Source organism: Micropterus dolomieu, linkage group LG18, assembly GCF_021292245.1.
Source record: "Micropterus dolomieu isolate WLL.071019.BEF.003 ecotype Adirondacks linkage group LG18, ASM2129224v1, whole genome shotgun sequence".
Taxonomy (NCBI): Eukaryota; Metazoa; Chordata; class Actinopteri; order Centrarchiformes; family Centrarchidae; genus Micropterus; species Micropterus dolomieu.
The window spans coordinates 8,278,283-8,299,820 of record NC_060167.1 but is presented as its reverse complement, the minus strand read 5'-3'; the positions used below and the strand labels follow the sequence as shown (position 1 = coordinate 8,299,820).

Here is a 21,538-nt window from a genome sequence, read left to right as displayed (position 1 = left end):
TCAACAAGGTGCTGAAAGCATTCTTTAGAAATGTTGGCCCATATTGATAGGATAGCATCTTGCAGTTGATGGAGATTTGTGGGATGCACATCCAGGGCGCGAAGCTCCCGTTCCACCACATCCCAAAGATGCTCTATTGGGTTGAGATCTGGTGACTGTGGGGGCCATTTTAGTACAGTGAACTCATCGTCATGTTCAAGAAACCAATTTGAAATGATTTGAGCTTTGTGACATGGTGCATTATCCTGCTGGAAGTAGCCATCAGAGGATGGGTACATGGTGGCCATAAAGGGATGGACATGGTCAGAAACAATGTTCAGGTAGGCCGTGGCATTTAAACGATGCCCAATTGGCACTAAGGGGCCTAAAGTGTGCCAAGAAAACATCCCCCACACCATTACACCACCACCACCAGCCTGAACAGTGGTAACAAGGCATGATGGATCCATGTTCTCATTCTGTTGATGCCAAATTCTGACTCTACCATCTGAATGTCTCAACAGAAATCGAGACTCATCAGACCAGGCAACATTTTTCCAGTCTTCAACTGTCCAATTTTGGTGTGAGCTCTTGCAAATTGTGGCCTCTTTTTCCTATTTGTAGTGGAGATGAGTGGTACCCGGTGGGGTCTTCTGCTGTTGTAGCCCATCCGCCTCAAGGTTGTGCGTGTTGTGGCTTCACAAATGCTTTGCTGCATACCTCGGTTGTAACGGGACTGCCGCATACTGGATGTTTTTCCCTTTTCACACCATTCTTTGTAAACCCTAGAAATGGTTGTGCGTGAAAATCCCAGTAACTGAGCAGATTGTGAAATACTCAGACCGGCCCGTCTGGCACCAACAACCATGCCACGCTCAAAGTTGCTTAAATCACCTTTCTTTCCCATTCTGACATTAAGTTTGGAGTTCAGGAGATTGTCTTGACCAAGACCACACCCCTAAATGCATTGAAGCAACTGCCATGTGATTGGTTGATTAGATAATTGCATTAATGAGAAATTGAACAGGTGGTCCTAATAATCCTTTAGGTGAGTGTAGACTAGGGTAGTCTAGAATGGTGACACCAAAACTTCTGAAAACTGTTGTGTCACCAAAACTGTTCACCAGCAGGTGGCGCTGTAATCAATGTAAGTGTGTTTTGGCCCGAAACTCCCAAAATTCAGAAGTCTGAAAGTGAATGCCTGAAAAGTATTGAAGCTCAAATGCACTGCTCAAGAACCTGGAAGACGAACAGCATTCACTAAAGAGGCTGAGCATGGAAATAGTACATTGTTACAATTGTCAAAGCTGGTATCTGTATGTCAAAAGAAAAAAAATACATAGAAGGTAGTAAATAGGTGAATCATAGCACACATGCTTTAAAAGTGGGACATTTTGATATTTGAATCGTTTCTGCAGCTAAATGGATACAGGAGTAGTAGAAATGGAGTAGAAGGCACACAGCCAGAGGCAGACAGACAGAAAGACAGAAGGCTAAAACAATAGCAATTTTGAAACATTTGAGCACATGGTCAACAGCTGATAGGGCTGGGGCGATTCGTCGACATAATCGATTACGTAAATATGTCAACTCTCATTACGTGCATCAAAGCATCGCTGCATCCGGTGTTAATGGGATTCCTCGGACAAGCTGCAGCTACAAGACCGCGCCTTCGACCGTCTAAAGTTTGGGAGTATTTTAGACAGACACTCAACAACATGCTACTCCGTGAGCTCTGTGAACTGTAAATAGCTTCACTGCAGCACAATTGCTGTCAACGAATACGTGAAGCAGCATGAACCCGTGAAGTGAAAAGTATCCCAGGGCACTTTGTCTAGACGGCAACACCGCAAATCCTGTTTACAATCTGTCTCCACACAAACACAGCACATTATCAGCACGAGTACATGTAGTCCGTTAAAATGTATTTTCTAAGTTTTTCTTCACCGCCTTCATGTTCAAAGTAATTTCTGCCCCACTGCTGTCATGGCATCTAACGTTCAGGCGTTTCATATTTTCTGTTTATTTAACGGCCACATACAAGTTTAATAGTTGAAGGTCGTGTGACCATTTTAAAGTTGAAATGATGTCTATAGCTTAAAGCATGCAGAACTAGTAGCATTTCAAAGTTTATTTTATTTAACCTTTATTTTACCAGGAAAGAAATCCATTGAGATTTTTAATCTCTTTTAAAAGGATGTCCTGGCCAAGATGTGAAACAGCAAACAGCGCAAGGTGTTTGAGGAGGATCTGAAATTTGCAGCAATTATTTCAACTGAAAAAATTAGAGAACGTAATTTCAGGAGAATTTGCAGTGTGAATATGGGTCTGAGATATGTATGGTCTATGATAATATCTTATTTGTTGTTTTAACAATGTGTGATCTGTAGTGTTTCTCGCAGGATTTGTCAAGACTACGGTGGGTGGACCTCGGAGCCTGGGGGTCCGGTTGCATGCACCACTGGAATTTTTTTTTGTCAGTTTTAAAGTTAAATGCATTAATCTGGTGCACTTGGACAGCAAAACAAAGAGGCTAGATTTATGGAAAACTTTGCAGTCATTAACAATTTTGTGCTCTAGTAAACAATGATCAACAACACATTGTAAACCTGTCAAAGGTGATAAAACAGCAAAAAGTCAACAAATTAATGTAATGTTTTTCCAGCAAACCTAAATAGAAGAATAAATAATAATTCCAGATTTTATTGTTTTTTTATTTTTTACTGTTAATGGACACATGTAACATGTTCTATACTTCCTGTGAATATAATCCAATTAATCTTAATTACATACTTTATATACATTGTGTTAACACCTTATTTGTGTATCCTCACGTTAAATTCACCAAGTCAGAGGCAATTTGATAAATTTTATTGTATGTTGTTCTTGTAACACGCATTAAGACTTCACAGCCTCTCTTCAGGTAAGTGTCCTGCAACACATGTCTTGTGTTAAAAGTGAGAAAATGACAGAATAAAGTCGCTAACCCTGCCTTTCAGCTCGCTCTGGTTTGTTTCCGTGCATTTACTGTAAGGGCTCAAATACGTGTGCACTCAAAATGTAGGTGTGGCTAGCTTAATCGCGTTCTCACAAACAAGTGACAATGGACACACTCAAAGCTGTTCAAACCCTTAACGTTACTGTATTTTTCTCGTCGGGAAGTAGAGGCGCAAAACACATTAAAGGGCTTTATTGTTATGAGTGTTTATATATTTTCGGTTCATTTTGAAACTATGGCGGAACAAATTACTGTGGCGGGCCACCATAGTCTCGTTAATTAATGGGAAACACTGATCAGACATTGAGTAGGCTACATCACTCATTTTGCAAAACTATCAAAAACACCTTGTCGCGCATTCACCGCGTCATGCATGCAGTACACATTTGCTACAGTTAAACAAGCAATAGCTGACAAGTTCATGACTGAAGGGTTAATATGCAATTCTGCCGAGGTTGTTGATTTTTGAACTCAACTGCCAAACAAACACACCCCTCCCTTTGGTGCTCCCTCAGAAGCTCCACCCCCAAATGTATGGACACGCATTGTCATAGCAAACAGTACTACTATGCTGAAATATGGCAGAATCCACATTCAAGTCAGCCTCAATAAGATGTCATTGTTTTCTTCAGTATTGTGGAAACACCTCACCAGTGTTAACTGTTGCTGTTGAGGGGGAATTGCTCAGGCTCGCTTGGTGCCACTTTGTGTTACATTTACTGAGCAAGGGCTATGTAGGAAAGAAAAAATTCAAAGCACACACAAAACAGAGAGCTAGGCAGTTAGGAAATATTCACTTAATTTAACAAAAAATATTTTGGATTAGAATCACATAGTATACCTTAAAAAATGACTGAACAAACAGCACCAGGAGACGAAACAAGGACACTACCAGCCTTGCAGTCTAATGTTACGTCATTGGATAGAATTGCTAGACGTGGATCACCCTCACTTGCATAAAGCTGGTTGTTGCCGTTAAAGACCACAAACTAACCACTGCACGGAATTTCAAGAATGAGAAAAGCTTCAGGAGTCAGCTGTCCACGCAAGACCTTAACAACCAAGGTATCAGCACAAAATCCCACTCCGCTTCAAGAACCACTACATTGACGATGACAGAACAGGGTTTGAAATATGCAATGGCCCTATGGCCCATGGACAAGTTGATTGGATATTTGCTGGCCCGTTTGGGACAGTAGACAGTTGCTCTGTCAACATCGCAAGACAGCTGCCTCGCAGGAAAGGAGGGAAGCTGAAATCAGTCTGCATGGCGAGGTGGGGGGGCGTAATGCAAATTCAGGGGTAATTGGCTACTGTAAACGCCAATTAATATCTGCAACAAGTCCCTTCCTGTCTTTGTGTTTTTAAATATGCAGAAGCAAATAGCACTTTCATGGGAAAATCGAACAGCTGTATTCTTCGGTTGTCACCATCAAGGAACTGTATAATCGGAGGGAATCTTCGTCTGGTTCTGGAAGTGTTGAAAGTATTGAAAGTGTTAATTTCTTTGTTTCAATCTGTTCCCCCGAGAGATCTTCCCAGGATGGTTCTGGTCTGGTTATGAGTGTTGGAGCATTTTTCTGCTCTCCTGGTTTGTTCCAGGGAATGGTTGAAGCACTAGACTTCTGTTGTTTCATTCCCATTTTCTTAGCCTTATTTCTTAACCTGCTTTTCTGGGTGTTTTTCTACCTGTGCTTGGTGCGCTGTCCTTATCAGGTAGGGTAGTTATCATGTTCTCAGGTTCGCTTGGACCAGCGAGTTCTGTAATATCTCGGCATAATTTATCAAATACTTCTGGACCTTCCCACTCATCTGGGGCCAGAAGAACAACCTCAGCAGGATCAGGGGGGAGTGCACGGAGAGGTTCTCGGTTCCATAATAGGCTCAGGATAGCACAAAGGTGGCATACCTTTTTTCTGACTTACCTGCCTTTCTGGACCTCTTTCTGGATTCCCCCTGCTCTTTTCTCTCTTTACTAGCTCCGGGCACTTCCCCTTCGCTGATTTAATGGTGGAAGCATGTAAACCATTCCAGTTTGGGATTCTTGAAAGACTCCATATTTTCTTCTGGAAGCCATAGTCCAGCCATAATCATAAAGACTACAGGCAACGTGTAAGTTAAGGCTTATCTAAAAAAAATCTAAGCGAAGCTGAGTATTAGCCAGGCTCTCCTTTGTCTCATGGCAAATACCACTAGAACAATATTTAATAGTGGGCTGTTTACCATTTGCGAAGGGAGGCTCTCAGAGCTCCAGTCCATTTGGGGTCTCCGTCTTGTTTGTTTGGTTGTTAGCCATGTATCATTATGGCTAGCCCCCAAGAAAAGGTATGGGTCTCTACCGGGGTTAGGGGCCAGGTAGGAGGTGTCTTGTTCAAGATTTCTCCCAAGTAAGCATGGTCCCGGAAGTAGGCCCTCCCATTTCGCTGCATCATTTTTGAAAGAGCAATTTTCATTGTTGTGCCACTTCCGATTCCAGCTTTCCTTCACGGAAGCTGTATAGTGAGTAGTTGGCTGTTATTTTTCAGCATGTGACAGATTCAGTGAGACAGCTAAACCAATTATAACAGGTGCTTACGGTCAGATCACCCTGGTTGAAGGTTCAGGTAGTCGGTGCCTCGGGTTTTTCCCCAAAAATCTGGGTGGCCCATGTCTGGGACAAGGACATGTCATACCAACTGGCATAGCTAGTGTAAGCAGTAAGGAAAGGAGGAATCAGGAAACATTTGGAGACTTACTCTATTTTCCCTAATTAGTGCAACAAGGAACCTTTTTACTGGATACACTTCACTTTACACAATGCAATAGTCTTTCATCAGAGCTTAAGTATGTCACAATATGAACTTGTGTTGTACAATTTCCCGATAGAATCTCTGTGTATTCCCAATAGATTCTCAGTCTTTCACAAGTGAGTCTGTGTTTCTACTCAAGAAGGTAAGCAACTAAGCTAAGTGCTAAATAACCTCTTCAAAGAGAGGCATCCGTTCGTCTCCCCTCTGTGTCTAAAAGCCCTGAGCCTTATACCCACGCACATTTTGGTTAGCTAATCTCTGGTGTTCATGTAAGCAAAACATCATGTCTGCATATCTGGCATCTGGTTATTCAAACAGCACAGCTCTTGATATACTAAAAACCAGTTCAAGCTGGTTTGAGCCAGCCAGCGTCTAACACTTCCAGTTTTTCAGGCCAATGGTCAGGCCAGTTGAGCGAAGCAATACATTTCATATGGGGATTCTCTTGTTACACCATGTCAGGGTGAAGTATATTTTCAGTTACTAAATGATGATTACTTGATAGATGAAATACTTGATAGAGCCCGACCAATTTGTCGGACGATATGAGCTAATTGCGGATAAATCGGTATAGCGTTTATAACAGCCAATTTATGACACGGAGAGTCGGACCCATTACTCATGTGATGAGTGTTGCATAGTTTGCACACCAGAGGGCGCTCATCAACTCCCCTGTTTACAACACTATGGCACCACAAAACAATCAGCTGACCAGAGTCTACTGGATTAAGAAAGAGGAACGGAGAGTGGCTGTGTCTACAATGAGTCAGTCATTTGTCACGTTAAATAGATAACTTAAATAATAATTAAAATAGCCCCCATCCCTTCTCCTCTCCTGAAAACATTCATGGCCATACTTGCTAACCCTCCCGTTTTTCATTTCTCTCTCTCGCCTTCCACCAGGGTCACAGTAGTATATTTGATGATACAGTAGTTGAGTGGTGGAGGCTACGCTGTCAACAGACTTAATTGTAGATTTATTTCTGAAACAGAGTGGCAGTTCTAGTGAAAGGTCCTATCATGTCTTCCTAGTTCATCACTTCTCAATATTTTCTAACATCACTTACAACAGCTAACACTGCCTATTGCTCAATTAGATTAGCCACTGTCTAACGTACAATGAGGACCTGCAACTTTGAGATTTCACACTAACTTCTCACATTTAAAAGAGGGGGTAGATGCATTTCTTTGTCTGGGAAGCTTGTTCAGCTTACATTTATTTACATCATCATCATTTAATCATTTCCGACGCACTGACTGTAATTACAGACGAGCAGCTCACAGATATGTTTGGAATACATTAAATACTATAGTTTAACCGGTCATTAACGTTAGCGCTCTTCCAATGATAAACATGGCATTAGCTAGCTTTGTCATGTAGTATTACGCCATTCAACAGCAGCGTTTCCTCTGCGTCATTTATGATACATAAATGGTGGTTGAAAAATTCTTGTAGCTTTGGATAGAATGAAAAGCGTGCTGGGATAAACTAGATGTGAATATGCTATGTTGAAAATAGTCATTGGGGCAGATTATGTGTAAGGTAATAACTACTGCATGACAAAAAAAAAAATATGTAGCCTTTGTAGGAGAGCCCTGTTTATCATTATAATGTAATATAATAATTGTAATGACATGAGTAATTTATGGTATTATTATTATTATTGTTAGTACTAGTAGTAGTAGTATATTAGTATTTTTTTTTTTATTTGTTTGGCACACACAGACTACATACACTATTTCCTTTAACATTCATTAGTAGGCTACTCTGTAGTTTGTAATGATTTTACAACTTTTTTTATAGTTTTGTCTTATTTATTAAAACTTCCAATATATTTTGTTGTACTTTTGTTCAGCATTTTGTTTTCTTGATGAGGTCTCAAGACAACATGTAAGAAATAATCTTTGTTTATGTTATACGTTTCTGAAAAGGAGAAAAAAAATATAATTATAATCGGCCGATATATCGGCATATCCGATTTCAAAATCCGAAAATATCAAAATCTGTATCGGTTGGGCTTTAATACTTGATTTTTAACTATATGTACTTGTAGTCATGCTGCTGTGATGGATGGCAGTTTATTGCTGCCACCACTGTGCATATGTTTGTATGTTTGTACTGGTGGTCTATTTATCAAGACTAAAACCAGCTCAAGGCCAAGGACACTGGCTGAGAAGTTATGTACTTACAGTGCCTCCCACGGTTCCTACTTGAATCAGCACAAACTATTTTTCAGGATGACAAATACACCAACCTGCCCAGGGTCTTGTTCACCAGTTTAAATGTTAGATTCAATCATAAAACAAACTGTAGATAAAAGGCAGTAGTCATTAACCATTTACTAACCTTGAGCTGTCGCCCTCTACAGGACAAACTGTGGTACTGGACGAGGCAGCACTGCGTTTAGCTCCTTTTGAAAATGCAGGTTCTCCTTGTTGATTGGCTTTCCCTCTCCCATCTTTGGTTGAGTCTATCTGGTTACTTGGTCCTGTCACTGCAGCTGTGTTTTGATTGGATGAAGTGGTCGACTTGTCACTATTACAGGGACTCCAGTTTTCCACTCTTATTGGAGTACCATCTCTCTGATCCACACGCTCTGCTCCTCCTCGACTTCCTCCACTCCTCCATCCCTCTGTAGGAGTCTCTGCCCCATCCGCCCTCATCTCCTCCTCCCCCAGTTCCGGCTGTAGTGCTGAGTGAATTAACTCCAAAGTGGCTGCCACTGCTTTACTGCCAGGAGTAAACTGGACCGACTCAGATGGACGTCTTTGACCTAAAAGAGGGGAGGTGGAATGGCTATCTGTACAACTGGTATTGGAAAGGAAGCTTTTGGGGGGGTTGCTGCACAACTTTGCCTGCTGCTGTTGCAGTTCATGCAGCTGTGCCTTGCGCTCAGCCCGTAACTGGGAGATGGCCAGTCGAAGAACCTCAAAGTCTGTGCCTGAATGGTGCAGCACACCTTCCTTACAGGAGGTGTCTGGGACAAGCTGGTCAGAGAGATGGGAGAGAGGGTGGAGGCTGGGGCTGGACTGCTGGAGGAGATGTTGGGGCTGGTCGAGGGAGGAGAGGGGATGGATGTGTTCTGGGAAGATAGAGGGAGAACGTTCAGAGCCCGACAAAGAGTCACTATGACTCAGCTGCCTGCCGAGACCTGAGGACAGAGGACAGCACTGAGAACACAGGGCAAGACAGCAGAATGCAGGGAGAGACAACAGCAGAGCACAGGCAGAGCGACAGCAGATCACAGCAGGAGGATCGAGTCCAGAGGTTCAAAGCCTTTGTTGGCTTCTGACCCCAATTTAACCCTGTCTATTTAAAATAAAGACGTTCATTTTCCATGCATACTTTTAAAATGACTGACTGGGATTTTAATAAAGAGTATTTTCGTCCACACTACACTATGGAGTGTGAAGATTTTACACGTTAAAGTCTGTTTACAGGTCTACAAATTTTTCAATATGTAAAAAAATATATAAAGAAATGGAGCATATACAAAAGGATATACAAAGGGAGCTGTGCAAAAATTGATAAATGTCCTCAAGTGATGTCACTTCAGTCAGCATTGGTTGGGGCTGAAGACCACAAATTTGAAAATGGAAAAATCTGGGGGTGTGGCGTTAGAAAAAGATGAACTCACCAGACCTCTGTAGCTCACTCCTGTGCTTGAGACTGGAGGGTGGAGGCTACATTAGCTGCTACTAGCATAACACACCCAAATCCACACACTGAAGTGTCTGCAGTCGAGTTGCATTATGGGTAATGTAGCCAAAAGGCTTTAACATGGAAGAAGAATGTGTGGTTTACAAAAATAAATCTCTGGGTCTATTGCATTATTTTAATGACGACTGTAAGTCCAACAATGATATACTTTTAAAAGAGCACTCCACTGATTTTAACATTGCACTTATACTCTGGCATTATATGTTGACACTGATGTTCATCTAAACTCAGAATGTAGATGGTTGTGATGGAGCAATACTAACATTTGTTATTAATTTTTCTGACAATATGACAGAACTTGAGTGATTTAACGGTTACAGTAAGAATTATGGTCAGTGAGCCATGCAACATAATTTGAGCCATTTACATTTTAACAGGATTTTTATATTGTCTATTTGCCACAACTGACCTTTGGGAGACAGCATATCACTTATGATTGGCTGTTTATCCTTGATGTCATGGTAACCGACCAGTCTGGGGAAGTCATGTAAAATTCCTTCAATACTGGCCACAATGATGCCACCACTGGAGTATGCAGGGAACTTCTCAAAATGTTGATCTGAGTATAAAAAAACACAACATACTGTAAGTACAGTTCAGGTGGTAAATTAGGTTTTTAAATCCCAGCGGAATGCTGCTCCTGACATGTACATACCAGTCAGAAAGACCGTGTGTCGGTATTGTGTGTATCGGGCCTGAAGCTCCATCAGACAGTCCAGGTTAGGTGAGTGATGGTTCATCATGTCGCAGTGATGATACGGGAGGAACTCAACGATCTGCCTCTTCTGATAGGCTGACAGTACGTCCAGGAGATTGGCAGCCTCTCTCCTGAACCTGACAACCAAGCAAACATAGAGACACACACACGTTAAAAGACCTATTGTCCTATTGTCTGTATTACAAAAACAGTTTCCACTTTCTGCCGCAAGTCAGAGCCCATATGACCAGCAGGATGTAGTAGACATTATGCTAACTGTGCTTCTTCTAACCGTTTGGTAAACAGTAAACTGACCTCGACTAAACGTCACACTCCAACGTCTGAATTGGTTCTTCATATTTTGGGAGATCTTAAGCTCTGCCTATGTTGGGCTGTAACCCACATAACTCACTCAAATCGGTCTACATTGTCCACTGAGGAAAAGAAATGCCATAAATTCATTTGTAAGTCATAAAAAAAAAATCACTTCCTGTAATTTCTCATAATTATGTCAATGTTTTCCTCAGCATTAAAGTAATCCAGTTTAAAGGTGGCCATGCTTATAATGCAAACAAACTTGGCTAATTGACTCTTTTTGGTAAAAAGACTGGGCTCCGATGCAGATAAATGACTGCCTGCATGGCACAAAATCAGTACCTGGACTGTTCTTTTAATTTCTTGTGAGTTTTGCAGTGAATCTTCCACCTCCAGACACTGTCTGGAGAACTGTGCTGTTCCAGGAACATCAGCAGTGCAGCCAGTCGGTCTGCAGAACAATATCTCATTAATTAACATATCACACAATAATACATCATTTTTCACTGTCAAAAGTGAAAAATAAAATATGGAATCTTGAAAACATGATTGCCAATATTATTTGTTAAGTGGAGTTAAACCTACCATGAGTAATGAAGTCTGGATTGAGGACTGACTCATCGGAAACGATGCAGCCTCCAGAAACAAAAAGCTCATTGTAGCTGTTGTTCCTGATGTCGTCCAGTGTATCGATTCCCACAAACACCACTGAGGGGTGTCGCTTCAGAGACACCAGACCTGGGATCTGATGCGTACACAAACACACCTCCAGTTAGTCCTGTTTTAGTTTGGCTATTTATCATCCAGTAAACCACTGTATCCATCATTATAACTATGGCTGATTGTGAATTCCTTCCAGTGGCAGTACACAAAGTCTCCTCACTGCACACAGAATAACATCTTATATGAACAAAGCCTCTTGCATGTAGCCTTGTGTCCCAGCTAATTTGTAACCTTCCGGTGGCCGTGACTTTTGCCCACAGTGGCTAGAAAATTTGACTATCTTCTGAACACATGCAGGAGCCAACAGGAGCACAGCCACAGAGCAAATGAAATCTGAAGGACCAGATTTTACATGCTGCCTGATAAACTAAGTTAACGGGTTCAACAACCTAGCTGAGCTTTTGCTCAAGCCAACTCACTTTACTCACTTATTTGAAGGAAACTATTGCACACCTGGTGAGAAACTGACCTCTTTCACGATTGCGATCGCGTAGTGGATAAGATGCATGCACATGCGACACATGTGAGAGACCTGGGTTTGATTCTCACTGGGACACATCCAGCAATGTGTCCCTGAACAAGATACTTAACCCCTAGTTGACATATAGCAACTGTAAGTCGCTTTCGATAAAAGGGTGACCTAAATGAGTAAATTTAAATAGTAGTAGTTAAGACATGGCTCTCCCATTACAAGATGTAGTCGATTTGCAGGTTCACATGTCTGTGTACAAATCATGCATGTTTGATTACAGGTGGGATTAAAAAAATAAATAAGAGAGAGATAAAGAAAAAAGGGGTGGGAAGGGGCGATCATAAAAGTAAAAGTAATATATTAATTCAAAATAAAGTAACTTTACATGGTCTGTATTTCATAGTGTGTAAAACTCATCAACAGCATGTCAGCTAGTTAGAAAGCCAGTACAAAGATGCACTAAAAAAAGGGGGGTAAGATCGTGTCTTATCAATAGACTCAGAGGGCAAACAAACTGCAGTCCACCTGTCAAGTCAGAGGAAGGTTTAAAAACACCAAACACCACAGAATTTTCTGAACCCTCTGTGATACTGCAAGTACAATACCGAAATATAGATCGACAGAACAGTTAACCTAGACCACTAGGTTACACGCACAAGTGCCAGACACTTCTACCTTGTTTTACAGTCACTAGCAGTAAGGACAAAGAAAAGTACAGAAGTAGATGTAAGTTTTAATTAACTGATTGTTTAGAGGTACCTTGTGTACATGTGCCGCAATGTCTTTGTTCTTAATGATGACCAGCAGTTTGCTGTCAGAGCTTTCTTGGTCCAGAAAGGCCATGGGACTCTGCTCCATGTTACCCTGCTTCAACAGGTGTTCCTACGACATGAGTACACACAAAAAAATTTACTAACTGTAAATAAATTTTTACACCTTATTTTCCAAGAGCTCCAAAACCAGAGGTCAAATGGTCTTCAGTCAGTTTGGTTATTATATTCACTACATTTCTAATGTTTGAATCAGTTAATGTACTTTCATACTTTTGACCAGAATCTTCCAATTTAAGTCATTAATTTTTCACATTCATCGATGATAGACTAACTCGAGAAACTTAAATATTAACATAGATTTGTATGTATTTAGGCATCCATGCTCATCTATTTTCAACAAATTATTCATGCACCATAAACTATGCTGCCCTTGAGGTTACCTTGACGTCTTCATAGACCTGGTCCTCTGGCTCGGTGCTGTGGAGGTAGAACTGCAGAGAGTTTCTCTTGACATCTTTGATGATCTCCACCAGACTGCTGAACACCTCTGGCTGCAGCTGGCTGATCAGGGAGCTCAGGGCTGTGGCCGGGGGAGCCTGACCTATGTTGGGCCTGAGGACAGATGTAGTGGCCAGACTGGATACTGGCTCAGAGGGATGTGATGGTTCTGTCAAGGACTTAGGGACACCGCTGAACCCGGACAAAGTCACCTCATAGTTTGTATCTGCAAGACCTCCCCCACCTTCAACACCAGTGGTACAGTGTACAGTACTGGAAGTGCTGTCATCTTGTGTTTGTCTGTTGTTATGAGCGACTGGTGGTTTCCAGTGGGAGTGTGGGGAATTGTTAGAAGGATGGAGGATGGCAGCATTGGTAGGCTTGTAGACAGAAACAGATGCAGAGGTAGTAACTGATAAAGTGACATTAGAAATTGGGGGATTCCTGTTGTTTGCAGCATCAGGAAACTGTTTGGTGATTATATGTGGCTGCCACACTTCGCCTCCTCTGGAGAGGGCAGGAGTTTGACTGACTGAAAAGCTGTCAGCAGCTGTCAGTTCACCACAGAAACCATCATCATCTCTGCCTGTTTTAGCATTAGCTGCTCGGATGCTAGACACAAAATCACTAACTCTGTTAGCCAACGCAGCATCAGCATTAGTCCGGCTGGTGACAGGCTTGTGGCTTGGCCACCTGTCATCAAACTCTGTTAGCATGCTGTTAATGCTGTCCTTTAGTGAGCTAACGTAGTCCTGGACAGGGGGGCAGGGGTTATAGAAAGACACATACTGTGAAAACTGAGATATGGGAGTGTGTGGGAGTGTGTGTTCAAGTGCTGTGGTTTCTGTGTTTGAAGTGGAGTGTGGGGACTGTGGGAAGCTGTAATGGACGCTCTCCTCCTGCAGGAGATGCTGTATCTCAGAGGAAAAGTCACCCAGATGTTTGTCCACAATGCCATCAATATCTCTGAGCGGACGAGAAGGAGGTGAGGAGATGGACGGAGAAAATAAAAAGCCACCTACATGTTCCTTCACTTCTTCTTGTTGCTCACTAGCTACCCCATGTATCATTTCTACCAACTCCTCCTTTGCTTGCTGACCCTCGTTGGCCTCTTCTTCATCTCGTTTTTGCACTCTCTCAACTGGCTGTGTTTCCTTTTCCTCCTCTACAGGTTCTGCCTTTACCTCCGCCATCTTCCCCTGTGCATGTTCCTTCTCTCGCTCACCGGGTGGTAGTGAGAGGTTTGTCCTACTCTCTGGAGCTGGAGGAAAAGATGGCTGGATGGATGCAGAAATGGATGGCTCTTCATTCTTTTTTTCTTTTCCCTGAGGTTTCTCTTCTCTGTCCTTGGACACTCCTGCAGGAGGCACATTAAGTTAGACTGGAAACACAATAGATGCATATTGAGTACATAAACAGTGTAACAAACACAAGACCTGACTGCTGGGGCCTTATTTATAGTGGAATGCAGATTGTGGTCATGGCTCAATGTGAAGGCTTATTATATGAAGAGTAAAGGGCTTCCCATTAAATACATACAGACACCTGATGAATTAAAGGAACAACCTGAATAAATGAGTGAAGAAACCTAATAAATGCAGATGCGGCATAACAGCTCCCGGGTTAGCGGGACATTGCATTGTGTAGAGTACAAGTCAGTATCAAATTGATTTGGTCTAGAGGACACAATTACTGTATTTTATTTATTGTATTTTTAGTATTTCAAAAAAGTGGATTTAGTGTTAAGTTAATCTTTAGGCAACTTCCTCAGCTATGGACTTCAGTCATCAGATGTCAATTCAACTTGAAATCTATGGAAGATTATGGATTGAGGTAGCAAATGATTTGAAGATTTTATGCCAACAGAGATTTGAAGAGTTTATGCCAATTGAAGCTGTTCTAGAGACACTTAACTAATAGACTTTGGGAACACTACGGTTTGGTGGCATTACAGTCTAAAACTTGAACAGATGCAACAAGTAGCCCCTGAGACCAACTCAGTGTGGCTGACATTACCTGCAAACTCCATGGAGGCTGTGGGGGCTAACTGCTCCTCATTAGCACTACTGTAGTCCTTATTATACGGGTTGAGCGCATTAGGCTCTAGGGACTGGCACTGGGAGAGAGAGGGGGTGTGGGTGAGCTGAGGAGAGGGGCAGAGGGAGGGAGATGGGGGAGGGCTGGGCTGTGGAGATGGGCACTGGGAGGGAGATGGGGGAGGGCTGGGCTGGGGGGGGGGGGGGGGGGAGGGGGGGGGGGGGGCGGGGCTCAGGGGACGGGCATTGAGACGCGGAAGGTGGAGGACTGGGCTCTGGAGACAGGCATTGGGAGGGTGAAGGGGGAAGGCTAGGGTCAGGTGATGGGCATTGTGAGGGTGAGGGAGGAGGACTGGGCTCAGGGGATGGGCACTGGAAGGGGGAGGGAGGAAGGCTATGCTCCGGAGATGGGGTGGGACTCTTCCTGCGAGGTTTGGTTGTTGTGGTGACGCTTGTTGCAGTGGTGCAGTGCTGGAAACGAGGGTCCTGAGGGATGTTTCTGTCTCTCTGAGTGTACCTCTCTGAACACAGACCTGCAGACAGAGTTTACAATAAACTTCAAATTTCATTTTATTCATTTCAGTGACTCTGCAGTCTGGTCAGAACCTAGTGCTTTAAACCAACATTGCATACTAAATTTAACCAAACAGCTAAAATATTTTGTGTATTTCCTATCATACAGTTAACATTGCGATCTTGTTGCCTTAAAGGGATACTATGCAATTCTGCAGAGAGTTTGTTGATAAACAAACTCATGAACGAACATTGTCATGATAACCAGTTTTATTCTGCTGAAATACAGCAGAATCCACAGCATTTGCTGTCCGAGAGCAAGTTAGCCTCACTAAGAGGGCATGTTTTTGCAGTGCTGTAGAAGGTGAGACAACAAGCCTGTCAATATTTAAATATGTACTGAAGCAAAATACTTTCCTAAGCCTAAATCTAAGACACGGAGTCTAGTTTATTTATCAGTAGGATTATCGAGAGGAACTTCAATAGTTACAATTGGTGAACAAACATCAAACATTAAACGACATGTAAGCACACAAATGCAACAACCAAAACAGAACAGAGTAAAAAACTAGCGAGTTATTTGAAATGGTTTATATGAAAATACAGTGACTGATAAGATTTGGGAAGCACAGGAGCGACTGTTTTTCTCCAGGGCCAAAGCCAGTGCTAACCTCCTTCACTTTATTCAACAGTTGGCAGCAACACACGGGAGCACCTCTTTAGTCCTGAGAAGCTGCCGTCTTTATACACCAGCCACTGTAACTTCTACTGTACATTTACTGCTGAATGAGCCTTATTGCTGACCCATTTCTTTCTATTCACCGGGGCTCCGTTCACACACACTATTTCTCGTCTACCAAACACATACTGACCGCTGCGGCAAAGCTAACAAAGCTAACCAGCTAGGATCATCACAAACATGACAACAGACAGACAAGACTGTAATACTGAACCTGTTGTTTATGTGGAACAGCAAAGCTAACATTAGCCTACTCACCTGTCCAGCAGAAACAGAGCAACCTCAGCATCGGTTTTCATTCCTTTAAAATCTTGTAGATTTATCCAGCATTGAAACCCCTCACAGATGTTAACACAGGTATTTCCCTCGCCTGGTCATATAACTTGTTTCACAATTCCTCAGACCTTTCCCTATGTGGCTGTTTTTCAGTCATATTCACAGCTAAAGTCCCGTAATGAGTCCAGCATCTTTGAATGTACCGCTGTTTTTTTACATTCCGTGTCCCACTGCTTCGAGCGCGCCACCTGCTGCTCGCTCTGAGCAGCTTTGTTTGTGCTCAATTTACAGACCCAGGGCTGAGTAGGGAAACCGGATTTTTTTTCAGAGCACACGAAAAACAGAGAGCTACTGAACCATGAGAAAATATTCGCCGCTTACAAAAAGTGTATTGGATAAGAATCACAAAGTATCCCTTTAATCCTGAGCGCTGGGCATAGTAAGAAGCTGCTTTAGAAAAGTGTATAGTGTTAAATGCATATTTGCTGTGTTTTAAAGAAACCAGTGTTCTGTGGCTGCTTTTCGTGGGCTTGGAAACAATGGGTCATTTGCTGTCAGAGTGATCAGAACGGAACCATGCTCCAGAGTTTGAGGAAGAAGTGACTTAATGCTTTACACAACACTGTTTAACTTGGACGGGGAAGAGTGCAATGCACCTGTGTGTTGACTGAGTCTCATCTGTGAAATTCAAAGTAGAATCTTGACTCTCTGCTTATTAAACGATCCTCATTCTAAATGTTTGTTTCACGTAACAGGACGTAGAAAAGCAATAAAATGTTGATCACAAAGGTAGCCAATGTGTGAAAATTTAAAGACTATGTACAGTTGTGATACATGACCAACGCAGGACAAATTAGTGATTGAGGACTTCTATCACCCCCTTGTTTCTTCTTTTTCCTTTGTTTCTCTCTTTTTTCTCTTATGATGTATTTATGTATGGGAAGGATGTAGGCTGCGGTCAATGTTAGCAAATCTGTTTGCTTCCTGATTTATATTGTTGAAATCCAATACAAATATTAGATTACTAACAACAACAACTATTCTGGCATTTTATATAAATGGTATTGTTTTTATGCCCTGATTGGGCATGCAGACAGACACACCTGTAATGGGAATGAGGACCCAAGGGATTTCCCACTCGTCGTCCTCCTCTTCAAATCCTCCTGCTCTCCTCTCCAACCCTCCTCCTCTACCCGCTGCTCCCTGGTGATTCAACTCCCCGCTGTGGGAGCTTGGACTGAATCCCTCCAAACTACTGACGCTGCCCGCTGTCTGCTCCTATAAGAAATGCAATCATTTTATGTATTGCACGATGTCTTACTGCAGCTTGCTACATACACACCCACACCCACACACACCCACACACAGTACGTTAACAAGACAATACAATATTCCCTCTGGGATTAAAAAAAATTGTAATATGAATTAATTAATTAACATTATTAGCTAATTAGCAATTAACTAACCAGCACAGATACCTTAAAATGATATTTGGATTTTTTGAAGTCACTTAAAACAATACCCACATGATAAATGCTTGTTTAGAGTTACAGGTCATTGTAATCATCATTTTATCCAACTCAGACTTCTGAAGCCTCAGAAGAGTCCTCAACGAGGACTGTGTGCTCCATCTCTAACAGTGAAGGTATCCCTTCATGGCCAGTATATTTATTTTTATTTCAGGTTATTGAGCAGTGACAATGCACACTAATGACACATAAAAACATGTATTATGTGCCAGAATTGACCCTTCGCTAAGCCACGCCCCCCTTAGTTACTGTTGTTAAGTCAGACAGAAAACAAGATCTCAGAAAGAAGTTGCAGTTGCATTGTGCATTTGAAGGTTGTTTTCAGGCTGTCAAATAGACTTAAACTGACATGAAAAAAAATAATGATGGAAGCTAATGCCTAGAAAACATCTCCTTTTGCATAGGAGTCAATGGAGTGTAGCCATGAAAGTGTTGGATCTCAGTTATAGGGAGTCCTATACTGCGTTGTAATTGGCCAGCTGCGTATTCGCGGTGTCGCTTAGTGAAGGGTCAATTAGACAAAAGGCTATTTTACATCTGCTGTCAGTAGACTGATGGTAATATATGACATTATATAGGTACTGTATTAAGATAGACTGTTATCTATCCTTTCAGTGTTGATCACGTTAAACCTTTTGGCAAAAAGGAGTTGGTCAGCCATTGTTTTAACCAAAATATTTGGAAAGAACTTTTTGAAAAATGATCTACAGCACTGTGCAAATGTTTTAAGCAGGTGTGGAAAAAATGCTATATAGTAAGAATGCTTTCAAAAATAGATAGATTAGATTTATCAATGAACAAAATGCGTGACCACTTTTTGCAGGGGTGCAAACTCGTCAGGGGTGAAAAAGGTCACAAAGATAGATTGAAGTGAAGACCCTTGTCTCTGGACAATATTTCGAGGCAAATTCAACACCAACTTCAGGTGACTGTACAAAACCACAGGAAACTGTCCTTACTATGCATCTATACAATGTTTTGTGAAAAAGACACCATACAGAAAAAATATCTGCCAGTCACAATTATTTTACCTCCAACTCTTCCTGCTTCCTCAGGTCAATGTCACAGTTGGTGGGCAGACCCAGCTTGGTGGCCAACCTATCAAATGGACAGGATTCCTTCTCTGCCTCCTCTTGCCCTTCACAAGGGCTCTGAATGGCCGTCCCCCTGGCAGCCTGGTTGAGGCCTGTCAGTGAGGAGAGAAACATACACTCATAGGTTACATAATGCTGTTAACATCATGATAACCAATGATTTCATGATGTCCATCGCAAACTGGAATTAGTTGATGTCAATGATGAACTGCAGAAAAGAATGGGTTACTTTGCAGCAACAAAGCAAAAACAGATATTGGCTGACAAAAGGGTTGAAAAGAACAAAGAGAATATAAATAAAAAGTTGAAGGCTCCACATGTGGTATAGTAGTTAGTCTATATTGGTCCAGCAGAAAGTCACCTGTGAGCAGGTTGAGAAGTTTGGCAGCTAGCTCAGATCCATCTTCCCTCAGATCAACATCCTTCAAACCCACTGAGCCAATCACAGATGCAAGAGAGCCAGGAGAGGTAGGGACTTGGTTACCCTCAACTAGGAGCCAAAAGCAGTAAGAAAACATGTCAGTAAGCAACACATCATCCATTGATTGCAAGAGAACAATAAAAAAAAGGTGTGTTAATTTGGACTGGAGAGACGCTTTGACGTAATCACTGTCACTGATTATGGAAATACGTCGATTTGCAGAATGTTTGTTGGCGGCGTGTCACAATTAAGTACTGCGCCCGGTCAAAGCAGGGATCAAGCTGTAGATAAAAAAAACTCACCACAATGATCTAAAGTGTGGGAGTATTTTAGACAGAGACCCAACAACTTGGTGCTCTGTAAGGAACGAACAAAAACATCCCAGATCATTTTGTCAAACTGCACTAAGACAGCACTATGTTTACTTTTTGCTATGTGTCTATTAGTGGTAGCCACTTAAAATTGATTTTCTAAATGTCCATGTTAAAAGTAATTTCTGCACCACTGCTGTCATGATAAACATTACACCATGCATCATCTAACAATGTTATTCGGATATTTTACATTATAACAGCGATATATGAGAGAGAAAACAGCTTAAATTAACATTAGAGACTGCTGTTACAGCCTGTAAATCGTTTGCCCCCCACACTGACGGAAAAATACATTAGCCAGTGATTATCTTACTGCATATTACTCCAGTGATGAAATAAATCCATGTCATAACTTTTAGGTTAACTACTTACTGATTCTTCAGTTCAGGGAAAGGGTTGCTATGACATACAGTGATTAAAATAATCTATAGACAGGGACATTTTTTGTTGCAGAATAATGCCCTACATCACTTACTTTGTTTCTTGTGACATTTGTTTGTTTGTAAGAGGAAATGATTCAATATTTTACTGAAATATTAATGAGACAATTTATGGATATTTATTTTGGGTAAATTAATTGTTATATATAATAAAAGTAATAAAAGTAAGTTTTAGAATAATCTCAATATTAGTCGTTAATTAATCTAAAAAAGAATTGTTAGGTGCAATCCTAATTTGAACGCAAAGCAAAAACTGTAGAGGTAAATGCAACCAAAGTTGATGAGAAGACAAGAGTTGCCCAAACAAAACATTTGCTCTTAGCAGTGCAAATAGTGGCAAGGATGCATTCACATCACTCACATTCACAAGCAGATGCATTTCCTACATCAGCCAGAAAATGAGATGGAGAATAATAATTTCCAATTTCACAAATACATATCCAATTCTGACTCATTGAAAATCAAACAAACCCCTATTTCATTATTAATGGATTAATTATTTGTTCTATAACATTCATCTATTAAATGCCTTTGACAATTTACCACAGCCATCCATCTCTCACCGTATATCTGGGTCAGAGTCAAAGTGAGGTAGTCAAGACAACCTTTTCACCAGCCACTCTCTCCAGATTTTCCTGAGGGATCCCCAAGAGCTAGACACTAGCTAGACACGAGCTAGCCTCTCCAGCATTTTCTGTAACAATTACTTCTAAGTCTGCACATGCACAAATAAATGGTACGGAAATGACAGATAATCTTTTTTAACAACTAAGGTCCACTAACATCACCTGTATCTATGGCTGGCAAAACAAACTCTGAAGCACATTGCAGGCAGGGGAACATAAGCCGCTCGTGCTTCCTCATGCCTCTTGTCTCCTCACCTGGAATCTTGCTGTGTGTTCCGGGTTCCTGTGATGCCTTCAGGAATTTAAGTGTCCTCTCTGCCATCTCCTGTTCTAGTCTCCTCTTCCTCCCTGGTGCCTTCACCCCTCCTCCTCCTCCCTCCCTCTTCACCTCATTCTCTGCATTCCTCTTACATGTCAAAACCAGGTCTATGAGCTGCTGCATCTGAGTGACAAAGAAAACACATTTGAGTTCACTGCAACCTGAAATGCCAAAATGACAAAACAGATAAATCACAAGTGAATTTG

General features: G+C 41.7%; 1 protein-coding gene across 1 annotated transcript in view; it reads right to left on the bottom strand.

The window, feature by feature from the left end:
- Positions 1 to 8,097: 8,097 nt before the first annotated feature.
- Positions 8,098 to 21,538, bottom strand: part of tasora (transcription activation suppressor a) — a 37,289-nt gene continuing 23,848 nt past the window's right edge. The window contains exons 18-28 of the mRNA XM_046075073.1: positions 19,090 to 19,244; positions 17,633 to 17,807; positions 15,235 to 15,534; positions 14,982 to 15,194; positions 12,908 to 14,322; positions 12,454 to 12,576; positions 11,085 to 11,244; positions 10,842 to 10,950; positions 10,143 to 10,321; positions 9,897 to 10,046; positions 8,098 to 8,918 (exon numbers count right to left, since the gene is read on the bottom strand). Coding sequence (XP_045931029.1) covers positions 8,098 to 8,918; positions 9,897 to 10,046; positions 10,143 to 10,321; positions 10,842 to 10,950; positions 11,085 to 11,244; positions 12,454 to 12,576; positions 12,908 to 14,322; positions 14,982 to 15,194; positions 15,235 to 15,534; positions 17,633 to 17,807; positions 19,090 to 19,244 — 3,800 coding nt within the window. The remainder of the gene's footprint in view (positions 8,919 to 9,896; positions 10,047 to 10,142; positions 10,322 to 10,841; positions 10,951 to 11,084; positions 11,245 to 12,453; positions 12,577 to 12,907; positions 14,323 to 14,981; positions 15,195 to 15,234; positions 15,535 to 17,632; positions 17,808 to 19,089; positions 19,245 to 21,538) is intronic.